Consider the following 26,953-nt stretch of genomic DNA (forward strand, 5'->3'; position numbering starts at 1 on the left):
ACATAAACAATTCTAATAGTTTTCTTTTTAAAAGGTGAAAGAGCAGTCTCCCCCGACACCCCAGGAAAATTTCAAAGATACATTTAGGTGTAAAATATAACCTGAAATTTTTATTCTTCTTCATTCAATTTTTGACCCTGAGAAGGTCATGATGTCAGAGATAATCGATCATTTAAGATAGGATTATAGGTGCCTGACAAAGAATACTTGGTTATCTACTTCATTAAAGGGACAGTAAATTTAAAAAATACAGAAGAATGTACTATAACATGATTATAAGAAATTTAAGATGTCTTTCAAATGAGGAATCTTTGTTCCTTGTTTCTTTTTAATAAAGATATGATAAAGTCAACATATAGAGCAACAAAAGTTTATTCTGGTAGACAAAATCTCTGCTATCTAGGCAGAAGGTAAAGTCTAACCTTTTACACATTATGGATTGATGACTAAACCAAGGAAACAAGCTCCTTAAAACTGACTAAACTTTGGGGCGTCCGGGTGGCTTAGTCGGTTAAGCGTCCGACTTTCACTCAGGTCATGATCTCGCGGTTCGTGGGTTCGGGCCCCGCGTCGGGCTCTGTGCTGACTGCCGGCTCAGAGCCTGGAGCCTGTTTCAGAGTCTGTCACTCCCTCTCTCTCTGACCCTCCCCTGCTCATGCTGTCTCTCTCTCTCCTAGAAATAAATAAAACATTTAAAAAAAAACAAAAACAACTGACTAAACTTTGCCAAAATTCTAGCATATACCAGTGTCTTTTCAGAAGCAGGTGCTACATACCAAGGCAAATAAAATTCACTTTCCTGAAATTTTGTCTTCTACTATGCCTTTTAATGTTCTAGAACAAACTGATAATTTGGAACAAAACTGCACTTTTCTCTTGAAAAATAAAAACACATACATAGGTATATTTTTCTGTCACTATTGCTACTATTATAGTAATACGGTCATCCTTATGACTTAAAAGAAACTAACTTCTCAGAGAAACTAACTCCTAGAGAAAGCTGTAAGGCAGGTCATTGAGAATTGTTTGTCACATCAATATTTCAGCAGACCATCAAAACTCATGAGTATTAACACTTTTTAGCTATACATATCCTTTTACACATTAATGCAACAAGAAGAAACATTTATTAACTTGACCCAAAGATATCACTGATTCCATAGCATATCAAAATAAGAAACAAAAGTATATAAACTTAAAATTATACTTGGTAATCAATGGTTTACCCTTGCTTACCCTAGGCTTGCCATGATTATTAATTAACTCAGTATCAGTCCAAGGTTTTAAATTTTCTAAGGTTCTTGGAAATTATATAATTCCAATTTATGGTTGGAAGAAAATGTTTCATTTTTTATTATCTTTGCTTCAATCTTGTTTCATTGTTAATTGGATTTAGTGGAGGCCAAATTTACAATTTTAAAGATCTTAAAATTTATGTAGGAGTTAAATTAGCTAATTTGATCAATAAACTAATATAAAAAGTTAAGGAAAGGGGCGGGGGCGCCTGGGTGGCGCAGTGGGTTGAGCATCTAACATCCGCTCAGGTCATGATCTCAGTCTGAGTTTGAGCCCCACATTGGGCTCTGTGCTGACAGCTCAGAGCCTGAGGCCTGCTTTGGATTCTGTCTCACTCTCTCTCTCTCTGCCCCTCCCTGCTTGTGCTATCTCTCTCTAAAATTAAAAAAAAAGTTTATTTAAAAAAGTGTAGGAAATTCAGACTAATTAGTCTCCTTATTTAAAAATAAACTGTACTGGGGCACCTGTCTGGTTCAGTTGGTAGTATGCAACTCTTGATCTCAGGGTCATGAGTTTGAGCTCCACTTTGGGGGTAGAAATTACTTAATTAAAAAAATTACAAACGTTTACATGCTAAAAAGCTTTTTAAAAGCTGTACTTATACATATGGTACTATACTTGTATTATACTTAAAACTGATAAGCAAAGAAAACAACACACAGCTGGGTTTTTCATTAACCTAAATTAAGAAACGTCTCTGATATGTCCAACGATTTATCTTGTTATGTAAACTTGATTTTTTAAAGTTTATTTATTTATTTATTTTAAGAGAGAGTAAGAAAACAAGGGAGGGGCAGAGAGAGAATCCTAAGCAGGCTTCCCACTGTCAGAGCAGAGTCCAACATGGGGTTTGTTCCCACAAACTGTGAGATCATGACATGAGCCAAAATTAAAAGTCAGCACTTAACTGCCTGAGTCACCCAGGCACCCCTGTAAACTTGAATCTTTAAAAAATGTTTCTGGTTAGTAGTTTGTATAAGAATGATTTTTTTCCTTTTGAAGTCTGGCATATTAAAAGTATTAGAGGTTAATATTCTTAGGGGCACCTAGATGGCTCAGTCACTAGAACATGTGACTATTGATCTTGGGGTTCTGAGTTTGAGCCCCATGTTGGGCAAAGAGATTACTTAGTAAAATAAAATATGTATTTTAAAAAAGTTAATTTTAAAAAATTTCTGCTAATTTGGGGACGATACAATGTATATAAACAAATCAGAACACGACAGGGATGTCCATTCTCACCACTGTTGTTTAACATAGTGCAGGAAGTCCTAGCATCAGCAATCAGACAACAAAAAGAAATAAAAGGCATCAGAATTGGTAAAGAAGAAGTCAAACTTTCACTTTTCACAGACGACATGATACTTTACATAGAAAACCTGACAGACTTCACCAGAACCCTACGAGAACTGATCCAGGAATTCAGCAGTGTTGCAGGGTACAAAATCAACGTACAGAAATCGGTTGCATTTTTATACACCAATAATGAAGCAACAGAAAGAGAAATCAAGAAACTGATCCCATTTACAATTGCACAAAAAAACCATAAAATACCTAGGAGTAAAACTAATCAAAGATACAGGAGATCTGTATGATGAAAACTATAGAAAACTTATGAAGGAAATTGGAGAAGACACAAAGAAATGGAAAAACATTCCATGCTCATGGGTCGGAAGAATAAATATTGTTAAATGTCATTACTACTCAAAGCAATCTACACATTCAATGCAATCCCAATCAAAACTGCACCAGCATACTTCTCAAAACCAGAACAAACTATCCTAAAATTTGTATGGAATCACAAAAGACCCCGAATAGTCAAAGTAATATTGAAGAAGAAAACCAAAACGGGAGGCATCACCATCCCAGACTTTAGCCTCTACTACAAAGCTGTCATCATCAAGACAGTATGGTATTGGCACAAAAACAGACACATAGACCAATGGAATAGAATAGAAAACTCAGAATTGGAACCACAAATGTATGGCCAACTAATCTTTGACAAAGCGATTTTCCAATGGAAAAAAGATAGCTGGGAGAACTGGACAGCTACGTGCATAAGAATGAAACTAGGTAGTTTTCTCACACCGTACACAAACAAACTCAAAATGCATAAAGGACCTGAATGTGAGACAGGAAACCATCAAAAGCCTAGAAGAGAAAGCAGGAAACAACCTCCTTGACTTCAACCTCAGCAATTCCTTCCTTGACATATCCCCAAAGGCAAGGGAATCAAGAGCAAAAATGAACTACTGGGACCTCATCAAGATAAAAACCTTCTGCATGGCAAAGGAAACAATCAATAAAGCTAATAGGATGGAATGGGAAAAGGTAGTTGTGAATGACATATCAGATAAAGGGCTAGTATCCAATATCTATAAGGTACTCATCAAACTCCACACCCGAAAAACAAACAACCCAGTGGGAAATGGGCAGAAGATATGAACAGACACTTCTCCAAAGAGGACATCAAGATAGCCAACATACACATGAAATGATGCTCAGCATCCCTTGTCATCAGGGAAATACAAATCAAAACCACACTGAGATACCACCTCACACCAGTCAGAGTGGCTAAAATGAACAAATCAGGAAACTCTAGATGCTGGCGAGGATGTGGAGAAACGGGCACCCTCCTACACTGCTGGTGGGAATGTAAGCTGGCGCAACCCCTCTGGAAAACAGTGTGGAGGTTCCTGGAAAAATTAACAATAGAACTCCCTTATGACCCAGCAGTAGCACTCCTAGGAATTTACCCAAGGGATACAGGAGTGCTGATGCATAGGGCCACATGGACCCCAATATTCATAGCAGCACTCTCTACAATAGCCAAAACATGGAAAGAACCTCAGTGTCCATCAACCGACGAATGGGTCAAGAATATGTGGTATCTTTATACAATGGAATACTACATGGCAATGAGAAAGAATGAAATCTGGCCATGTGTAGCAACATGGTTGGAACTAGAGGCTGTTATGCTGAGCGAAATAAGTCAGGCAGAGAAGGACAGTTACCATATGTTTGTTCATATAGATGGATTAGGAGGAAGCTAACGGAGGACCATGGGGGAGAAGAAGGGGAAAAAGAGTGGGGGAGAGGGAGGGAGGCAAATCATGAGACTCTTGAATGCTGAGAACAAACTGAGGGCTGATGCGGGTAGGGGAGAGGGGAAGAGGGGTGAGGGGCATTTGGGAGGGCTCTTGTTGGGATGATCACTGGGTGTTATATGGAACCCAACTTGACAATCAACTATTTAAGAGAAAAAATTAAAAAAAAAAAACAAACACCAATCAGAACAGAGTTCTTTAATATAAGGCATAATGTAATCTGTTAATTTTATACTGTTCAGAGGTAGGAAAGTATTTCATAGGTGTACAATAAGAAGCAAAGGCCTTCCTCAATTAGAGACATATACACACACTGAGAACTTAAAAATAACTTTCAGATCTACAACTTTAGCCACAGGCCAAAAGCAATTTATCATCCAGATCCCAAAAAGCTGTTCTCCTTCCCAGTAGGTATTAAATTCATAATTAATTAGAGCTCTCTCATCTACCAGCAAGGATGAACAAACCAGATTCTCTATCATATCTCATCCAAGAGAGAATAGATTTCTGCCATTGACAGAAATCACCAAATGGACCATAAAAAACACAGTCCTAATCACTGCCACCAGTGAAAATTAATTTATAGGCCATGCCCGAAGCAAAAAACAAAACAAAACAAAACACAAAATCAGTAAGGAGGACAAAACCTATACCAATAGAGTCAAAAAGACCTTATTGTCACACGAGAATTGCTCTGAGGGCCAAGAAAAGATGTGCCTCAGCTTAAGTAGATTTTGATGTGCTGTGTGCAAGCAATGCAGTTTATGTGGCTGTATCTGTTGAATCTACTTGGATATCTAAATAGATGACTACTAAAACTGCCAAATTATAATTTTCAAAAGGTAAAATCATAATGCATGTAAATATAAACACATGTGAAACATTTAAACTCTTTGGGAGGGAAGCAATATGACATTAAAACCAATTTATTTTATATTTTTGACATTAAAACCAGCTTAAACCTTAAAACATAGATGACACAAATGTATTTTTTTAAATAGCTAAACTTAAAGGTCTTTTTTATAGTTCATAATTAAAGGACACAATTTTATGTTTTTAAGTGTTTTTCATCTCTAATTTTATCTAAAAAGTTTCTTTTATTTATTTAAATACTTTTTATTCCTTTTTTAAGTTTATTTATTTAAAAAATTTTTTACTGTTTTTTAATTTATTTCTGAGAGAGAGAGACACACACAGCGTGAACAGGGGAGGGTCAGAGAGAGGCAAGACACAGAATCCGAAACAGGCTCCAGGCTCTGAGCTAGCTGTCAGCATAGAGCCTGATGCAGGGCTTGAACCCACAAACCATGAGGTCATGACCTGAGCCGTAGTCGGATGTTTAACAGACTGAGCCACCCAGGCGCCCCAAGTTTATTTATTTTTGAGAGAGAGAAACAGATAGAATGTAAATGGGGTAAGGGCAAAGAAAGAAAGAGACATAGCATCCAAAGCAGGCTCCAGGCTCCAAGCTGTCAGCACAGAACCAGATGCAGGGCTTGAACTCACACACTGTGAGATCATGACCTGAGCCAGATGCTCAACCACTGAGCCACTCAGGTACCCCTACGGAGTTTCTTTTAAATGGCTTCAGAATTCTTCTCCTATACCTGCATCATACCTATCCAGTTCCTTTTATTATTGGTGCTACTAGGGAAGGCATGCAATTCTAGGACTCTACAAGATTTAATTTGCTTGAACTGAACCAAAAAATGGATGGATAGAGATATCAGAAATGTCATACAATACATAGAAAGTAATATAATTTTACAGGTGGAATTGGGACATGGAGCATGTAATATTCTGCTTCTACATTTGATTTTTCAGAATGACTCAGTTACTATATGTTGCAGACGAAATGACACAAAGGACAAGACACACACAAAAGACAGACACAGACACAACTCCAGCCGGAGGAACAATTCTATGCAAGCCCCTCTTGCGGTTTATTTTATACCCCGGTAACTGGATACAAACTGAAATCTACAAGATGAATTCCTTTACCAATTAAGGGCAAGTAGCCAAACACCTTTCAAGGACAGCGGGGAGCAAAGGGAGGAAGCGACCACAACATGTTTACTAAGAGGCCTGCCCACAACTCCAGCCTCCTCCTTACTTCTAAGGAGGGCATGTTCCCTCGTTTGCGAGCGGACCATTAAACTTGGATATTGTGTGCAGGCCTCCTGGCAGAGCATCCTGTTTGCAGGCATGCTTTGCCCAGGCAGGGAGCCCCGTGTGCAGGCACATCCCCGCGTCCCTAACCACGCTTTATTGTGGTTACTGTCGGGCTCCCACACTATATTTCATTGTTTCCAAAATGCATGTTTTTCATATTTAACATCTCAAAAATATGGATAAGGTTTGTGTTAATAGCCATTTTTTCCCATATTTGTTATCTTTGCAGTTGAGATGTATCTTATAATTGATGGCACCTTAGGTAAAATATGGTACTGTTGTCCCCTGGAAAAGCTATTCCATGATATTATAAAGATGTTAAAACAGACTTCGGGTGGCTAGGTGGCTCAGTTGCTTAAGTGTCCAGCTTGTGCTCAGGTCATGATCTCACGGTTCATGGGTTCGGCCCTGCATTGGGCTCTGTGCTGACAGCCAGCTCAGAGCCTGGAGGCTGTTTCAGTTTCTGTGTCTCCCTCTCTCTGACCGTCCCCTGCTCACACTGTCTCTCTCTCTCTCTCTCAGAAATAAATAAAATATTTAAAAAAATTAAAAAAAAAAACAGACTAGAAACAGTTTAGATACTGAATGCTAATGAAACTATTTCTTAAGTCACTATTTGGGCTTTGAACAAAATTGTAGGTAAAGAGAAACTTTTTCCATTTACATAACATGTAATGGTGAACAAAGTAGATGTAGTTACAACTCCCATAAAGCTCACAGACAACAGCAGCATTGTCTAATAGAAATATAGCATGATATATGATCTATACTGCATTATTTAAAATTTTCTAATAGACACATTAAAAAAAGTTAAGAGGGGCACCTGGCTGGCTCAGTTGGTAAAGCATGTGACTCTTGATCTTGAAATTGTGAGTTTGAGCCCCATGTTAGGTGTAATTACTTTAACAAATAAAAATGAAAAAAAAAAGTGCAAAGCAATAGATGAAATTAACTTTTTACAAAAGTTCTTTACTTGAGAGAGAGAGAGAGAGAACATGCGCATGGTTCGGAGGGGTGCAGAGAGAGCAGGGGAGAAAAAATCCCAAATAGGCTCCACACTGACAGCACTGAGCCAGATGGTGGTCTTGAACTCACTAACCGAGAGATCATGACCTGAGGGTAAATCAAGAGTCAGACTTGACCAACTGAGCCATCCAGGTGCTCCTACGTGAAATTACCTTTAAGAATCTGTTTTATTCTGAGGTGCCTTGGTGGCTCAGTCAGCTAAAAAGCCGATTTCAGCTCAGGTCATGATCTTATGGTCCGGTCTGTAGGTTTGAGCCATGGATAGAGCTCTGTGCTGACACCTTAGAGCCTGGAGCTTGCCACAGATTGTTTCTTCCCCTCTCTGCTCCTTCCCCACTTGCACTCTGTCTCTGTCTCTCTCAAAAAAATAAACATTAAAACTTTTTTAATAAAAAGAATGTTTTATTCTGTCTCACTCCCTCTCTCTGCCTCTCTTTCAAAATAAACTTAAAAAAAGAATATGTTTTACTTAACCCAATTTTTCCAAATATGATTTTAGCAATCTACTTTTTAAACTGTTAATGAGATATTTTATTTTTCCTACTAAGTCTATGAAATAGGGTGTGCATTGTATACTTTACAACACATCTTGATTTAGAGTGGCCACATCTCAAGTGTCTCATTTAGTTATATTACACAGCACAGTTCTAGAGGCAGAGATGAGCTGTTTTTTTCATCAATATTAGGGTTTTTGTTTCTTTTCTTATTTTTGTAACTATTTTTCTTTGGGGGGGTATTTTTATTTTTTGAACAGGTAAAATACACCAAGTTTCAAAAGTACCAAGGTATTCAGTGAAAAATAAGCCTTCCTTAAATCCTGTTCCCAGTTACCCTCCTCCTGTAGACAACTGCTTTTAGTAATTCTGTGCGTTTACAAATATATATACATATATTTTTCTCCTTTGTTTTCCACACAAATAGTAGCACACTATACATAGCTTGGCACTTTCTGTTTTTGTTTTCACTTAATATATTTTGGAACTCTTTCCATAGCAATGTATGCAGAACTTCCTCACTCTAATGACTGCATAATGAATACAGTATACTTTATTTAACCTTTTGATGGTAATTAAGATACTTGTAATCTTTTGCTAATAAAGACTGCTGCTTTGAATATTCTTGCACATAAGTCACTTCATACCTCAAAGACTTATTTGTAAGATAAATACCTATATATAGAAGTGCTGAATGTAATTACAAGAATTGCTAGAACATATGCTTCCTACACAGATTTCCATTTTGCTGATCATTACACCCCTAGAACCCAGAATAATATTTGGCACATTCTAGATATCCAATAAATATTTGTTGAACGAATTTAAAAGTAGGAAATGAGGCTTGTTTTTCATTCTTTCATCAGTTATGGACTCAATTTGAATGTTACTTTTGGATCTGATGGTTGCATTATTCTTACTTTGAGCACTGCTTTTCCCAGAAGTGTGACCACTCCCTCTCTCCCTTAGTTTTCCCTCCCTCTACATCCCTCCTCTATCTGACTTAGAAGCAAAAGAAAGCTGGGGAAATTGCATTAATATTTAGGGAAGCCTTTTTAAGATAAAAAGTATTAGAGACCATCATCACTTAATAGTAAAAGGCTCAACCCACCAGAAACAGATGCTAAACTTACATGCATTTAATAAAGTAGCCTTAAACTATACATGCATTTATAAATAGCCTCAAAACGTATAAATTATCTACGAAATTGCAGGGAGAAATAATTAAATCTATCATCATAGCAGATTCAACACTCAATTACTGATAGCCCTAATTATATTGTTAGCCCAGTGTGTCAGGAACCCTTCTGCAAATCGTTACTGAATGTAATAAACTGTAAGGGTATGGGGTACCAATATTTTCTAATGGGAGCTCAAAATGCTAAAGTATGAAAGACCTAAGAAAGCACAAATGAAAACAGCTGTAATAACACCCCTGGCAAACCTGAATTTAGGGAAAGCTCGTGGAAGGAACAGGAGTGTTTCTTTTTCAAAAGTAAGTTATAAACCTTTTCAACTGTTAGCACTGCCTCAAGAAGAGAGGGGAATAGGTGAGGGAGCCGCATCCGGTACGGAGGCAAACAGGAAGGGAATGTAAACATTTATTTCATTAACGTTTGCTCAAAAACCATTTATTGAATAGTTACTACGTGGAAGAACTCTGCTAATTACAAGCCACTTGAGTTCAAAGAACGTCAAAATCAAATGATTTCTTAAAAGTAATTCATATTTTTAATTATCACTTAAAATTTTTAGACAAATGGAAGTACTTAAGGGATGAGGAAAGGGCGCCACAGAATTTGGGCTCAGGCAGCGAGGACAGCTATGAGCAGTCGGCGGGGTCCTAGGGCAGCCACGCAAAAGCTTCATCCTACAGGCGGAAGTGTGGTCAGCTATGCTGGTGCTCGGAAGGGACCTGAGGGGCTCTTCTGCGCAGGCGCGTGCCGCCTAAATCTACCCAGGAACCGACAGAAGTTCTCTTTTCCGTCTCAGACATGGTGAGTGAGGTTGCGTCTTAGGTTGTTGCTCCGTGCAGTCCAGGTGGAGTGATACTGGGCAGCTCGGTCACCTTGGGGTATTTTAGCAAGTATTAGAGAATGGTTGGGTTAAGACATGGGCCTTACAAGATTCTTTCATGGCTCAGGAAGGGTGAAGTATTACTCAGCGTTTTCTGGAGATCTCGCGGGCTCAGTTACTCCTAATTTTATCTAGGCTTCTTCCTGAGAGGCAGGCCTCAAGATCCAACGGCCCGATTTCTTAATCCCTCAAAAAAGGGCGCTCGTTGGTGGTTTTTTTTTTTAAATTTTGTTTTACCTTTCTCAGTATTTTATGGCTCAAAACCTAGAGTCATTGCTCGTATAGTCACTTTGAAGATGTAGTAAGTTTTAATTGGGATCTAATGGAAAGTCACAGTTATTTTTTGATAGTCGTCATGACCTACTTAAAATGAGTTTAATGCTGTCTCGATCACATAGAGCTAGATCAGAAGTACGGGGAACTAGAGCAGCATCCTCATTTCCTGAGAGCATGCAGCAAATGAAGAAACTGAGACTAAAAAGCTGGGGAAGATAAGGCTATAGGAACTACTGCCTTGATAAATAACCTTTGGAGTGTGTAGAAATCCCAATTTCTAGGATTAGTAAAATCTCATTAAAGAATTTAACTGCGAATTATGGGCTAGGTATATAATTTTTATACTTAAACTTGATGCTGCATATAAACCTTACGTTGTCCTGAAGTGGTAAACTTGGATATTCTGTTCTGTTTATTTTACTTAACTCTCAAGTGAAAGGTAAGCAACGACAGATGAGGGTAATAATTTTTTGGGTCAATGATGAGCTGGCATGTATTCTGAATCCAAAGCTGATTATTACTGCTTTAGCTCTAGAATTACTCTGAGATCTGAAAAATTACCCGAATCTTTACAAGAGCTTTAATGTTTAAAGTTTTTGTGTGGCAAGATGAAATCAAAGTCAAAAATTAAGATGTGTATTGAATATACTACTGGGGTCAACCATTAAAATAAGAACAGTTACATTGCTTTTTTGTTTTGAAAGGGCACACCGCAGAAGGATGTTACTATCAAGTCAGATGCACCTGACACCTTATTGTTAGAGAAGCATGCAGATTATATTGCATCCTATGGCTCAAAGAAAGATGATTATGTATGTATGATTTTATGTTGAAACTTTATTTTATTTTGAAGTGAGATTATTATGAACAGTCAGTAGGTCTGTAATGGCCCATGCTTCTTAAAAATGCTAACTCCTGCACGCCAAAGCACTGAAGATCCCTCTTTGAGTTGTGTTCTGGGTGCCTTTGGATATCAAGTTGAGGATACATCAGAATTAACGATGGTTCTTAGAGGATTTGGCAGACAAAATAGATTCCTACCTGTCCAGATTTGTAAAAGGTTTGAGGTCCAGAAGAGATTTGTACTTTTGTGGGTATTACTTTCAAGGTCAGTGATGTGTTGGCATGTATTACCTGAATATATGGCTGATGTCTAATAACACTTTAGCTCTAGAATTACGCTGAGACCTTGAAAAAGGTTTTACCCTAATTTTCAAACCTTGAAGAATAGTTTTCCTCTCTGGGGCAATCTTAGAAAAAGATAATGAACAACTCAATTGAAAGTAAATATTTTTCCCAGTAGTGTCCAGACAACAATTAATTGATGGTCTTGGCTAGTTTTTGATGAACTTGTGACTTAATTGTTTTAAGTTCCCATAAGTTTAAGTTCCCTTTTTATGAAGTTGTTAAGGACCATGTTTATTATTTTTTTTCCTGGATGACTCAAAGGTTAAGTCTTGACTTATTCCAGCCTTTTTTAATCTAGTGCTCATCAACCTATTATTTAAACCGTGAATTTGGGTTCACAAAGAGCACTCACCTGATTAAATACCTTAAAATCTAATACATTGTTGACTATGGGAAAAACTTATTTCTGGACTCTTCTCTTTACCAGTTTTTATTTCTCTTTGATGTGCTGCTGTTGGTGGTTTTATCTTTTGTATTCCTTGGCCATTTTGGTTTTCAGGTAGTTGTATCATTTACTAATAGGTAATAGATGGGCTTTGTACATACTCCACTTATTAATAGGATAGATGTCTAATAAATATGATGTAGGTGCTCTGAAAGAAATATTCTCCCCAAACTTGGTATATTTTTCACTTCTGCTTCTGGTTGGTCCTTCCGGGAGATTGAAGGCCTGTTTGTATTGTTAGTCATAGGTGAATTTATTATATCCCTTTCAATTACTATCCCCCCACCAAATTTGAGAGCCACAAATTAAAAATCCATACTGGTGATGTTAGGATCAATATGTGTGGCTAGTTAACTTTACATGTTCTATCACTTTAACCCTGCATCAGTTCAGACTGGCACATTAAAGTTGTTGTATATTTTAGGAATACTGTATGTCTGAGTATTTGAGAATGAGTGGTATCTATTGGGGTCTGACTGTAATGGATCTCATGGGACAACTACATCGGATGAATAGAGAAGAAATTCTTACATTTATTAAGTCTTGTCAACACGAGTGTGGTGGAATAAGTGCTAGTATCGGACATGATCCTCATCTTCTGTACACTCTAAGTGCTGTCCAGGTAAATATTTATTAAAATTTAATAGTCTTGATAGTGTATTCTCTTACTTGAGAATGGAGAAACTGAATTGGATATTAGCAGTATGACAAATTGGTGTCTATGTCAGAAGAGTTTCTCTAATCTTTTCAAACGAAGCCTGTACTGTATTCTACAAGGTCAATGATGTGATGGCATGTATTAGCTGAATCCAGAGTTGATGTAAATTGTAAAATTACACTGAGACCTTGAATGGCAAAATGTTTATTTTTGTTATATGTAAATAATTTGAAAGTCAAGTAGAGTTAAATGTTGATTTTCATATTAGTGAATATCCACAATTAGGGGTTTAAATATCTAAGTATATTTAAAAGTCTTAGAATGCTAAGGTACTATTTATATGTAGGAAGTGAATGCTTTATGTTACCAGTTCGGGTTTGTTGATAATGCCTGTGGCATAGAAGATAGTCTGCAGGTTTGCAATATGCATAGACAAAAGGACATGTTTACATGACTGTTTAAAATGTAGTTGAGGAAGAACATCATTAGAAGAATCTTAAGTGTTGAAGAGGTATTTACTTAAATTGTTTTGTTTTTGTTACAGATTCTTACTCTGTATGATAGTATTAATGTTATTGATGTAAATAAAGTTGTGGAATATGTTCAGAGTCTACAGAAAGAAGATGGTTCTTTTGCTGGAGATATTTGGGGTAATGACATTCTATTTGCTACCCAAATATTTGCTACCCAAAATAATAGTATTAAAATCTATTTTGGTGTTTATTGTAGTGATAAGCTTTGTTGAAAAATTTTAAGTACAATGAATTAGAGACTTTGCTAATAATCATAAGGAGACTTAAGTTTTTGATCTTTTCAGGTCCCACTAAGCAGCTGGTCTAACTGAAGTTAAATGGTCTGCTGGAAGTTCCAGCATGCACTGTGCTAGTTATATCAGCATACAGGAGAACTGGAACAGAGGGGGCCAGTCTAAAAGATGAGGTAGGTGAAATTTTTTTCCCCAGTATTTGGTGGCTTTGTAAAGTTTTTTGCAAACTATTGGCAAGGGAAAAATATTCAAAAAACTTTACAAACTTAGTGGATATTTGAGTGGAGGGAGGGAATAGTACTTAGTACTATACTTGATAAATGTAGATAATCTCTGCTTTAGGGATGAATACAGTGCAGGCCGGAGAGACCAGCTGCTTCATGGGATGTGAAAATCCACTTTTATATAATAGGGTAAGTTCATTGTCATTGTTAGAAATTGAATAGTCCTTTTGGTTTTATGTTGGTTATCTTCCCTTTCTGGGCATTCTAAACAACTTACGATAATTTGCTGTATTTTTGACATAACAATTTTGTAGTTCTTGGTTTCCTTAGAAGTGATTTCACTTCAGATTTAGCTTTCCTCTTGGCAGCTTAAAAATAAGTATTAAGCTTGAACTCTTGAAAATTTAACTATGGTAGCTGTGCAGTTTGTTGTTACCTTGCATTATATGTTAGGGTCAGATGTCTCTGATAGCACTTATGTTTTGATGTGATTCCTTTTTTTTTTTTAGGAGAAATTGATACAAGATTCTCTTTTTGTGCGGTGGCAACATTGGCTCTTCTGGTAAGTTTTGAATATTGTATTGAAATAATTATTAAGTGCCTATGATTATTCTGGAATTTAATAGGCTTATTTTTTTTCTGTTTGTAGGGGAAGTTAGATGCTATTAATGTGGAAAAGGCAATTGAATTTGTTTTATCATGTATGAACTTTGATGGTGGATTTGGTTGCAGGCCAGGTTCTGAATCTCATGCTGGGCAGGTAATTTATTAATGCAGATTAAAATTGTCAGTTTTTAAATAATATGTATTTTTTGAGAGAGAAAGACACAGTACAAGCGGGAGAAGGTCAGAGAGAGGGAGACATAGAATCTGAAGCAGGCTCCAGGGTTCTGAGCTGTCAGCACAGAGCCCAGCACAGAGCCCGACATGGGGCTTGAACTCAAACTGATCATGACCTGAGCTGAAGTCAGACGTCCAACCGATTGAGCCACCCAGGCGCCCCTAAAATTGTCAATTTTGGAGGGATAACTAGTGTGATAAACTAAAAATATTAATAGTAATTTCAATGTTAAATATGAATGAAGTTAATTTAAGTAAACTAATGCATAAGAATTGCTTAAAAGCAGATAAAGGAAGGCGTTTTTACAGTAGTTTCTTCTAAGTAGATGAAAGCATCCTATTCCTTACCTATCCTGAGCACCCATTTGCTTGTGCCAGAGAGGCAAATTGTATTTGTAAAGAGTATTTTGTACTTATACATAGTATCTGTAAATAGTTACGAAATAAAACATTTTAGGGGCACCTTGCTGGCTCTCTGTCCATAGAGCACGTGGCTTGTGATCTTGGAGTTGTAAGTTCGAGCCACATGTTGGGGCTCTAGTAAAAATAAAATCTTGCAGAAAAAATGGTTTTTAGCCACGAAGAAATTTTGACAATAGTATTTCATTGCAGAATTGTATCTTAGAATTAGTATGTTTGGATTTGTTCAGATAGGTGATATTTACATGCTTTAAATTCTGACTTTTTAATAGAAATCAAGTTTTAGGCATAAACTGGCTTTTTTTAATTGAGTAGTTTTTATCTCTGTATTACTACTGAAAAATTATTATATACATGTACTCTATGTCTGTAATTTTAGATCTATTGTTGCACAGGATTTCTGGCTATTACTAGCCAGTTGCATCAAGTAAATTCTGATTTACTCGGTTGGTGGCTTTGTGAACGACAGTTACCATCAGGTGGACTCAATGGAAGGCCAGAGAAGGTATAGTTTAATAAGATATATTGTGTTCTAGTAGCTTCATAACTATTACAACTTTTTATAAATTGTTAATGAACTTTTTGTCTCTCCACCCACCATTGAAAATTTTCAGTTGTACCTCCTAAAGAAATGCCCATGGCAAAAAGTAAAATTAGATTTGAGATACTTATTAATTGTGGTATCCATTTAAAAGACTCTTGTGTATGCTACCTCTGATGCCATGTCTTCTGGTCTTCCTTATCCTGAAGTAGAATCTGGAGTTCTCTGAGGGAAGACAAAAAAATGGCAAATACTCTTAGGTTTAATGTATTTGTATTCAGACATAGTATATGAATTCTTAAAGGGTCTTTTTCCCTGTCCTGAATGCCTTATATTTTCCAGGGGTTGCAATGAAGCTGTTTCTTTAAACTTTTAGTTCTAGACCTATACCAGGGAAAATCAGTCATGCATTAAAAGATTGTTTCTATTTGGGACCCGAAGAGGGCTGTTTTTTAGAAAATTCTTATAATGTTAATTTTTGAGAGAGATTTGGAAACACGGAATCCTAAACAGGCTCCAGGCTCTGAGCTGTCAGCACAGAGCCTGACACGGGCTCGAACTCCCGAACTCTGGGATCATGACCTGGGCTGAAGTTAGACACTTAACTGAGCCACCCAGGTGCCCCCCAGCCCCAAAGAGTACTAATTAAACGAACACCTGTATCTTTTAGAGAAATTTCCGTGTCTACTATAATAGGTATGAAAGGACAAATAACTTAGCACATCAATGGTTTTTAGAAATTAGGCTACAGAATTTTTATTTAAAATCTTCCTAAATTAAAAAAACATTTAATGCTTCTTATTTATTTTTGAGAGTCAGAGAGAGACAGTGCAAGCAGGGAAGGGTCAGAGGTCAGAGAGAGAGGGAGACACAGAATCCCAAGACAGGCTCCAGGCTCTCAGCTAGCGGTCAGCACAGAGCCCGATGTGGGGCTTGAACCCACGAGCAATGAGATCATAACCTGAGCCGAAGTCGGATACCCAACCGACTGAGCCACCCAAGTACCCCAAAATCTTACTAAATTTTAAGAAAAACGCAATTTTTGACATTTTGATGTGGAGGAAAGGGAATCAAGTTTTTCCTTTGTACTTTGCATTTCTCTAGTTATCACACATTTCTTTAAATTGAGTCTGTAAGGGCCAGATAGTAAATGTTTTTAGCTCTGTAGGACATACAGTGTTGTTGCAACTACATAATTACCCTGAAAAGCAAATTTTAAGACTATGTTTTAAAAACAATTTAGGCACATAAAATCTTTTGGGGTACATGTGAGGTTCAGTCAATTGAGCATCCAACTTCTGTTCAGTTGGATCTCAGTTTGTGGGTTCAAGCCCCATGTCAGGCTCTGCTAACAGGAAAGCTTAAAAAAACAAACATTGTAGTCTGGATAATAACTCAAGGACTAGCTTGTTGGATCCTTTACCAAAAATAATAAGACATGGTGGTGCTTTTGTGTAGATCACTGTATTTCTGTTTAGCTTTGCTTGTGCAATATTTGTGAATAAGATAAGGGGTAGGGAGGTACCCATAAGTGTTTTCTAGCTAGTTAAGATCCAGTGAGAAACCTGGACAATCTTGGACAATTAGAAAATGAGTCAGGGTAGGGATTGCCAGGAATCCATACTTTTAATACACCTATGAATCACCCACTGATTATGTTGAAATGATTCTACATTTAGCATTGGGTATCTGTGGGTTGAAATGTTTAATTTTTTTTCTTCCCCAGTGATTATCTTTAATTCTAAAGATATGTGAATATATTCCTTAATCTTCCCCACCCCATGTTTGGACTAGAGAATAAAATTGTGGCTATTGTCTGTGGCTTTTTTTTTTTCCCTCCTAGTTACCAGATGTATGCTATTCCTGGTGGGTGCTGGCTTCCCTAAAGATAATTGGAAGGCTTCATTGGATTGATAGAGAGAAACTACGAAGTTTCATTTTAGCATGTCAAGATGAAGAAACAGGAGGATTTGCAGATCGACCAGGAGATATGGCAAGTATATTTCTCACATCTTGGTGCTACAGTTAACATTTTCATTGTTGCTTGAGTACTTTTATGTTTCCAGGCATTTCCAGACATGGAAATAGGATAGTATTTAACTTTGCTGGTAATGTTTGAGAACAGATGAGCATAAAACAAGTTTACAGAAACTTCTCATCACTTAATTGTCAAAAAATTAGTGTAGGGTAAAGGTTCTATGTTAAAACCAGAATTTGAAGCCATCATTTTTATTTTATGTATGTTTTTTGGTGTTTTTGATGTTTGTTTATTTTTGAGAAAGAGCATGAGAGGGCAAGAGACTGGGCGGGGGGTGGGGAAGATACACAGAATCCCAAACAGGCTTCAGGCTTGAGCTGTTAGCACAGAGCCCAACAAGGGGCTCAAACTCACAAGCTGTGAGATCATGACCTGAGCTGAAATTGGATGCTTATGAAGTGAGCCACCCAGGTGTCCCCATCACTTTTATTTTAGAAGACATTAAGCGTTTATTAAAGTAAAGAAAATACAATGGGATCCAATATAACTTGTTCAGAAGTAGAGTTTTAGAGGTTTTCATTTTGTAATACTCTATAAATTCTTATTTTTTAAATAGGTAGATCCTTTTCATACTTTATTTGGAATTGCTGGATTGTCACTTTTGGGAGAAGAACAGATTAAACCTGTTAGTCCTGTTTTTTGCATGCCTGAAGAAGTACTTCGGAGAATGAATGTTCAGCCTGAACTAGTGAGCTAGACTTTGATGGAGATGTGAGAAATTGCTTAGTATAGTTTTGCCATCTTAACATTTCTGTAAAGTGCTTATCAAACTTAAAAATGACTACTGTGTTACTATTTTGTATATGAATTGTATTAATTTTAATAAATTATGTACTTATACATAATGTAAAATAAAGATCTTTATTGTATCTTCAGCTTTAGATTATCTTCTGCAGTGCTGTTCTTCTGAGTACAATAATTTGTTTCTGCTTCAATGTATTTATTTGTATGTTTCCTTAACAGCAAGCTCAGTTTAAAGAACTATTTAAAGAAGTCTTGTGTTCTACTTAATTTTCCCATGTGCTTCTTTCACATTACATAATAATGGTTAATGTAAATTGATCTATGTCAGTGAGAATGTTAATTGATAAAATTGATAAAGCCATCCATATATGAATTAAAAGATGCACAAGAATAAATGGCTTTTGAAATTTGGAACGGTTTTATAAGTTTGTTTATGGCTACTCTGAATTGGTCAAAAGTAATTTAGATAAATGGTACATTTCACCATCTTAGAGTGGGATTGCAGTCTGGGTATACTTTACTCTTAACATTTTATGTCAGAGTGCCAGTTACTTCCCATGAAATTGTTGGGCATCAGGGAAATGGAAGTTGATAGTTGCCACAATTTTTTTTGAACCTGTATTTTCAGAAACACATAAGCACAGATGAGTATTCTCTGAGAGTTTGACATTTTCTCAAGCATGTTGGCAATACTCTGTATTAATAGTCCTTTTAAGAATAAGAATTAGTGGGGTTCCTGGCTGGCTCAGTCAGTTGGTGGAGCATGTCACTCCTGAGGGGAGTTCAAGCTCCACATTGGAGGTAGAGTGAATAGTGATGGTTCACTTAGACCTCATTCACCAGTGTCGATTTTAACATCTTGAAAAAAGGTGCTTAACCTGAGATTGTTGAAGTGATACTATTTTGACAGTTAACTAATTTGAAGAGTTCAGGATGAATTGCCATAATTTAGATTCTGAAAGTTTGAAATTGGATAGAATATAATCTTACTTAAATGGGATAATCGGAAGAGGAATTTTGATGATTCAAGTCATTGCATTTAGGTGAGCTAGGCTGTAAACCTGATTTATGGAGCTAGTAGCAACTATGAATTCAGTAGTTCTTTATAGTTGATACACAATGTTGCATTAGTTTCACATGTACAACACAGTGATGTCACAAGTCTGGGCTTGAACTCACAAATTGTGAGATCATGACTTAAGCTGAAGTCAGATGCTTAACTGACTGAACCACCTAGGTGCCCCTGTTCAGTTATGTTTTTAAATGAATATCTTCTAATATATCCAGAGTATTTTCTGAATCCTAGCTTCTCTATGAGGTTGGTACTATTTCCATATTCAAGAAAAATAGCCATGATAGTCATTTGTTGCAAAGCTAGAGAGTTTGGATTTGTATAGTCTGTTCTTAACTAATTCATACCCATAGCATGAGAAACTGAGAACTATCAGAGAACGATCTTTTCCATTCTTGATGTGGTTCTTAGGGCACTGTGCATATAATTCTGTGCTTAATGGGTGAAGGGCTATCTTGTGATAAAAGCCTTGTGGATATTTAAACTGTAGGAGGTTCATAACTTTTTTCTCTGTTTTGCTATAGAAGCAATGTTAGATGGACTGAATACTGAATGTGTTCCCACCATCAGGCGTTGAGTGTCCAGCGGTGGACAGTTTGCAGATTTAGAAAGAAATAAAGTGTGTTTCGGGGTATGTGGGAAATGTTAAAAAGCACCAAAAGCCTTTAATGAAATAGAGTGCTGTGAGAATACTGGGGCTACCAAATTGGATTGTCATTGATGGGCTCTGAACAATTCGGTTCGGGCTGATCCCTGCAGATGGAGAGCTGTGCCTCACATTAAGCTCAAAGCCAAATCCTGTGGAGGAGAAGGCACTGAACGCCAGCGGGAGTAGGATCCTGGGTGTGGATGGGGGCAGCCCGGACTCACTGCGCCTGCGCGCTCGGTCTGTGCGTCTGCGCACGGTGCTCCGGCCTTTTTCTGTGACACTTTTGTACCTCTGAGCGGTGACGGGGTTGTTCAGAAATCCCAAGCTTTTGTCTGGGAAGATTTGTGAGAATGCTGAGACCCAAGGTCTCGTCAACCTCATCTTCTGCCCCTGCGGCTTCCCCCGCATTGGGAAAGGCTAGAATTCAGAGTCCTCGCTATAATTTCGGACTCCAGGAGACGCCTCAGAGCCACCCTTCAGCACAGGCGTCTGTGTCCACCCCTCCGGGCACGTCTGGAGCCGCCGGCGACCAGAGCAGCAGCACCAGTGTCCCCGGCCGCGCCCAGCCAGCCCAAGGCAAGGAGTGGTTGGGTGGATTCAGGGGTCAGCCGGAGGCCTGCGGCTCCTGGAGGTTCAGGGGGCGGGCGTGGGTGGTTACCACAGAGAAATTTCAGTTGGGATTTGGTTGGAGGATGAGAATAGGGTGCTCTAGGAATTTGAGTGACTGAAAGGCTGGACTGGTCAAATTGGTTTTATTACAAGTCCACGATGGTAAATGGCTCCGTTCTGAGGAAGAGTGAAATAACACCCGTTGTAAACCGCCTCCGCCCAGAGTGTATGACACATGACAGTTTGTGCAGGAATTTGGTGACAGGAATGCTAAACCGCTTGGCTAAACCTCTTGGCTCCTAAACTAGGATGGGATGAAAATAGATTAATTTTTAAAAAATGTTTATTTTTGAGAGACAGAGCAAGCACGAGCAGGGGAGGGGCAGAGAGAGAGGGAGACAGAATCTCAAGCAGGCTCCGTGCTCACCCGTCAGCGCAGAGCCTCATGCGGGGCTCGAACCCACGAACTGCAAGACCATGGCCTGAGCTGAAGTCGGAGGCCTAACCCACTGAGCCACCTAGGCGCCCTGAAGGAATTAAATTTAGCATTAAATATCNCCCCAATATATTTATTTTTAAAAATGTATGTCCTTCAATACGAGTTTGACTCCTTTATATTTGGACAAGTCTCCCTTCATGGAAAAAGCATCCCTGTTTTCCACATGCCATTGCAACCCAAAGATAAGGTAACAAGTGCCAAATCCAGTGGTCACTTTTCAGTTTGTGTTCAGTGTTCTTGACTAGTTTTCTCTTGACTTCTAAATTTAGCTTCCCCAATTCTACTCTCCTGTTTTTCTCCTAAGTCCCAGAGAACTGCTTTGCTTACCTTTGTCATTTCCCAAATTATGGTTTGTCCTTAGAGGTTTTTTTCCCCTAGGCCACTTCTTGGATGGGATAACCACCACCACTCATCTCAACAGTGCTGCAGGTTCCTGTTTCAGACTATCTTCTGAAGTTTCTAGTGGGAGACCAATGGACACCTCAGACTCACTATGTGGTTAATTGAATTCGTCTCTCCACAGTTCCTTGACTTGTTTCTTTTATTTATCTCAATCATTGGGTTGTCTAAATTTAAACCCTATAAGACTTCCAACAGTTCCTTCACTTTGTTTTTTCAAGTGTATTTTTTTATGTCTTTATTTTATTTTGAGAGACAGAGCAAGTGGGGGAGGGTCAGAGAGAGAGGGAGACACAGAATCTGAAGCAGGCTCCAGGCTCTGAGCTGTCAGCACAGAGCTTGATGCAGGGCACGGACCCACGGACTGTGAGATCATGACCTGAGCCGAAGTCAGACGCTTAACCACCTGAGCCACCCAGGTGCCCTGGCTTTGAACATACAAACACTTAACAAGCCCCGTCTTTGTCTTTTAAATAATTCTTTTCCTATCTCTCTCTGTGCCACTACAGGCCCTCATTATTTTACGTCTGAATTATTGCATTAAATTCTGGCTTTGTTGACTGGTTAAATGGTAGTACTGTTTCCTGATAAAATGAGGTTTGTAGGAGAAGCACCATTTAGAGGGAAAATGAGTTCTTTTATGGACATGTTGAATGTGAAAAGCCTCTAGAATATCTATGTATTCACACTAAGGCAATTGAATATACGGATCTAGGACTAAGAAGAGAAACTTAGGAGAGATTCAGACTTGAAAGTTGTCAGTATATTTGAGGCCACATGAAGATACAGCAAAAGAGAGGTCAAAGGAATTGGAGGACAACAAAGACAAGTAAGTTTCAAGAAGGGACTTCGAGTCGAAAAGTAACCTGAGAACAAAAAACAGCCCTCTCTTGTCTCCAGTTTCTGGTAACCACTCTCTGAGTTCCTTTAAGCCTAGGTAACAGAACACACTTTGTCCTTGTTCTATACACTTCTTTATGATGATATCCTTATACCCTGCCTATACCTTTGCAAATGTTTTCTTTATCAAACTTCTCAAAGTATCCTAGTTGAATGTATCTGATTCCTGCTGGCACCCATATTTAGGTCTCATCCTATGGTGGGTATGGGGCAACACTGCTGAATTGCAAGAAAGGAGATAAATGATGAAATTTCTTTTTTGGACAGATCACTGGTGATGATGTGAAGAATAGGTTAGAGAGGCATAATACTAGAGGCAAAGGGAACAATTAAAAGAAACTTACAGAGGGCCTGAAGAAGATATGGCCTTAAAATGGGCTAGTAGGAATGGAGATGGAGAGGAATTTTAGTGGTTAAAAAAAAAACAAAAACGATTTACAATACCTACTCATTGATTTGGTGTTAGGTTTGATGAAAGAAAAATTAAGAATGATTCTGACAAGGTACAAGATGTTTCAGTTGAGCACAACTAGTAATAAAGAATAAAAAAATAAAAAAAATAAGTTTTGAGGGAAAGATAATGAGTTTATTTTTGGACATTTAAAAATTCTGGAGAGACATCTAAAAGTTTATATCCAAAAGGGACACAGGGCCACACTGATAGAACTTTTTGTGATGACAGAAATATTTTATATCTGTGCTGTCTAATATGGTAGCCAATAGCCATATGTGGCTTTTGAGCATTTATAATGTGGCTAATGTGACTAAGGAACATAATTATTAATTTTAGTTACTTTTGGTTTATTTTAAATAGTCACATGTGGTCCGGAGCTACTGTATTGAACAGTGCAGGTATAGACCTAAGAATGGTTTTTGCATTTTTATAGGGTTGAAAAAGTAAAAGAAGAATAATATTTTGTGACATGTGAAAATTATGTTAAATTCAGATTTCAGTGTCTAGAAATAAAGTTTTATTGAAACATAGCCATGCTTATTCATTTACTATTGTCTATGGCTGCTTTCCCAATATGTTGTCTCAGTTGAGTAATTCTGATAGACAGGCTCACAGAACTTAAAACATTTACTATCTGGATCTTTATTAAAAAGTTTGCCAAACTGTGGTTTATAGTATAAGAGAGAAGTTAGGACTGTATATGAATCTTGAGGGTTATAGATAACTAGAAATAGGAATTAATAGAAACCAAGATAATGGATGAGATGCCTAGAGAAGATGTATAATGTTAATTTGTGGGTGAAGATGAAAAAGTGTAGAACCCTGGGAAGCCAGCAGTTAAAAGGAAGAAGAAAAAGGATTCTGGCAAAGGAAACAAAGCAAGTGGTTTAAGGAGAATCAGAGCTGTCATGGAAGTGGAGAGGAATATTTACAAATGGAAGGAGGGAGGCAAACCACAAGAGACTCTTTAAAATATATAGAGAACGAACTGAGGTTGGATGAGTGGGTGGGGGAGAGGGAAAATAGGTGATGAGCATTGAGGAGGGCACTTATTGGGATGAGCACTGGGTGTTGTATGTAAACCATTTGACAATAAATTAATATTTAAAAAATTTAAAAAAAGGAACTGAAGACAAACAGGAAAAAAGAGCTGCAATATATACTTTTAAGAACTTCTATGTGCCAACACACTAAGCTAGGCTGTTTATGTGCGTTCTTTCTAATTTTATGACAATCCTGTAAAATAGGTAATATATCAGTGGCAGAGTTCCTAAACAGGGAAATAAATCCAGATGAATTTAAAACTCTCGGGGTGCCTCGGTGGCTCACTTGGCTAAGCATCCAACTCTTGATTTCAGCTCAGATTGTGATCTCTGGGTTCATGAGATCGAACCCTGCATCAGGTTCTGTGCTGCTACTGCCAAGCCTGCTTGGGATTCTCTCTCTCTGTATCTCTGTCTCTCTCAAAACAAACAAACAAACAAACAAACAAACAAACATTTAAAAAGTTGTTAAAATTCTTATGCTATTTGCATGGGAGGAGAGAATTTCAATGAAGTTAAATCAATCCAGGGAAAGAAGTCTCATAATTGCTATACAAAGTAAACATCTGGTATATTTGAAGATTAGAAGGTAGTTTTTTATTTTATCAAAAGTAGTCTCAGCTTGTAGAAGCATATTAGCAAGCACTATTCCTTATATTTTAGTGCCAGATTATTTATCAATAATGCCATTAAGTTTGTCATAATTGGTTATATTTTTAAAAGTCCTTATCTAATGAAGTTTTATAGAAAGTGAACATGATATAAATTATAGTGATTAAAACATCATTGTATAATTCTGTATCTTTAGAAACTGACATTTCATTTTTCAAATTTAGGTTCATATTTTGGAAACAAAGGATCTAATACAGAAAACACATTTGCATCAAATTTTACTTTTGGCACAAGCTTATCTTCTGCACGAGATAGTAATTATCCTCATACACTAAAAACTCCATTGTTTGCTGGAAATCCTCAGAGATCAGGTTATAAAAGTTGGACACCACAGATGGGATATTCAGGTAAAATGAATGGAATATTGACCTAGATGACCTTTTGAAACATTTAAGGTTTGTAAATTATAAATTAGGGTGGTTAAATTCATTTGAAGTTATTTGTAACTGATAATGGACCACTGAAAAACATACATTAATTTACTTATATCCATAATTTGAGGTTAAGTTAACGCTACATAGTTTGTGATATTATTTGTTAGTATATGCAAGTCTGCATTTTTAACTATTCTGACAAAAAGTAAATGAACGAGAAATCTCTCTTTTATACATGATGTGTATTTAAATCTAGAAATTGAATCTTCTAATACTATCCTGTGGGTTTTTTTATACTTAAATTTTAGTATTTACCTAAATCTAGATTCTCTTGAGGGGAAGATGGATGAAATAAGTCTTCATGTATAAGCATTCTCTAAGGTACATGCAGTGGAATTGCTTGGATATAGTATTTATGAATACATACATTTACAAGATAATGATAAATTTTTTTTAAGTACTTCTACCAGTGTATACTATTACTAGGAGCGTTCTTGTTGATTTATGTCCTCTTTGACATTTGATATTGTCAGACTTCTTAACATTTAGAAGTCTAGCAGTTGTAAGATACTATCTAACTGTAATCTGAATTTGCATTTTCCTTGTTATCAATGAGGCTGATTACCTTTTTTTTTTTTTTTTGAGTTTATTTATTTATGTTGAGAGAGAGAGAACACATGTGTGCTGAAGGGGCAGAGAGAGAGAATCCCAAGCAGCCTGGTGGCCTATGCAGGGCTCAAACTCACAAATCTCTAGATCATGATCTGAGCTGAAATCAAGAGTTGAACACTTAACTGACTGAGCCATCCAGGCACCTGAGGCTGGTTACCTTTTGTGTGCTTTTTGACCATCTAGCTTTCATTTTTGTGAAATGCCTATTTATGTGTTTTTCCCATTTTTCTTTAGGTTTATTCTAGATTTGCAGAAATTCTTTATAGATTCTGAATATATATTCAGAATACTTGTTCTTTTTGATGAGTACATTTATTGTGTATATCTTCCCTAGATTTGTGACTTCTTTCCTTCTTTTATTATGATGTTCTTTGATGAACAGTTCTTAATTTTATACATTTTTAAGTAAATATTCTGTCTCCACTTGTAAAGAATATATTTTACAGTTATAAATATGTATAGGTTATATATGTCTATTAGGTCAATTTTTTTTTTTTTTTAACCTCTGTGCCCAGTGTGGGGCTTGAACTCATGAACCTGTGTTTAAGAGTCACATGTCTACCGACTGAGCCAGCTAGGTGCCCCTGTTAGGTCATTTCTTTAATTGTGTTGTTTAAGTCTGTATCACTAAAGACTTTTTTAGAGGTATATTAAAATCTCCCAGTATGATTGTAGACTTGTCTGTTTCTCTAGTAGTTCTGTTAATGTTTTGTTTTGCATATTTTGAAGCTATTTCATTATTTTTTAAAATTTCTTTTGAGAGAGAGAGTACATGCACACATGCATAAGAACAGAGGAAGAGCAGAGAGAGAAAGAGAGAAAGAGAAAATCCTAAGCAGTCGGGCAGAGCCAGACATGGGGCTCCAACCCACAAACCATATGATTATGACCTGAGCTGAAATCAAGAGTCAGTCACTTAAGCAACTAAGGGGCACCTGGGTGGCTTAGTCAGTTAAGTGTTACACTTTGACTCAGGTTTCCAAATTGGGCTCAGTGCTGATGGTGTGAGCCTGCTTGGGTTTCTTTCTCTCTCTCTCTCTCTCTCTCTCACTCTCTCACTCTACCCCTTTCNCTTTTGGTTAGTGTTTGTATGGTGTGTGTGTATAAATATATATACACACACCGTGTATATATATATATATTGGTATGTATATGTATATATGCATGTATATGTGTATATATATATATGGTATATATATATTAGTATGTATGTGTATATGTATATAGGTATGTATATATATACATGTATGTATGTGTGTGTGTGTATATATATATATATATATATATTTTTTTTTTTAC

The 26,953-nt window shown here is 37.2% G+C and overlaps 2 protein-coding genes and 3 non-coding genes across 5 annotated transcripts in view; all 5 read left to right on the forward strand.

Moving 5' to 3' along the window:
* Positions 1–10,016: 10,016 nt before the first annotated feature.
* RABGGTB (Rab geranylgeranyltransferase subunit beta) lies at positions 10,017–18,725 on the forward strand. Its single transcript, XM_077778986.1, has 9 exons — positions 10,017–10,092; positions 11,152–11,259; positions 12,505–12,702; positions 13,283–13,388; positions 14,238–14,290; positions 14,378–14,488; positions 15,368–15,493; positions 17,373–17,526; positions 18,128–18,725. The coding sequence occupies exons 1-9, from the start codon at positions 10,090–10,092 to the stop codon at positions 18,262–18,264; spliced, it is 996 nt and encodes a 331-aa protein (XP_077635112.1). The 5' UTR covers positions 10,017–10,089; the 3' UTR covers positions 18,265–18,725.
* LOC144243860 (small nucleolar RNA SNORD45) lies at positions 10,921–10,999 on the forward strand. The gene has a single exon (XR_013338793.1). It is a non-coding gene; the product is annotated as a small nucleolar RNA SNORD45 (small nucleolar RNA).
* Positions 11,555–11,638, forward strand: LOC144243864 (small nucleolar RNA SNORD45). The gene has a single exon (XR_013338796.1). It is a non-coding gene; the product is annotated as a small nucleolar RNA SNORD45 (small nucleolar RNA).
* On the forward strand, positions 12,857–12,928 carry LOC144243859 (small nucleolar RNA SNORD45). Its single transcript, XR_013338792.1, has one exon. It is a non-coding gene; the product is annotated as a small nucleolar RNA SNORD45 (small nucleolar RNA).
* Positions 18,726–20,382: 1,657 nt separating the features above from the next.
* Positions 20,383–26,953, forward strand: part of LOC144243846 (mutS protein homolog 4-like) — a 15,830-nt gene continuing 9,259 nt past the window's right edge. The window contains 2 exon segments of the mRNA XM_077778984.1: positions 20,383–20,608; positions 24,773–24,955. Coding sequence (XP_077635110.1) covers positions 20,383–20,608; positions 24,773–24,955 — 409 coding nt within the window.

The sequence above is a fragment of the Crocuta crocuta genome, unplaced genomic scaffold (assembly GCF_008692635.1).
Source record: "Crocuta crocuta isolate KB4526 unplaced genomic scaffold, BGI_CrCroc_1.0 scaffold58, whole genome shotgun sequence".
NCBI lineage: Eukaryota > Metazoa > Chordata > Mammalia > Carnivora > Hyaenidae > Crocuta > Crocuta crocuta.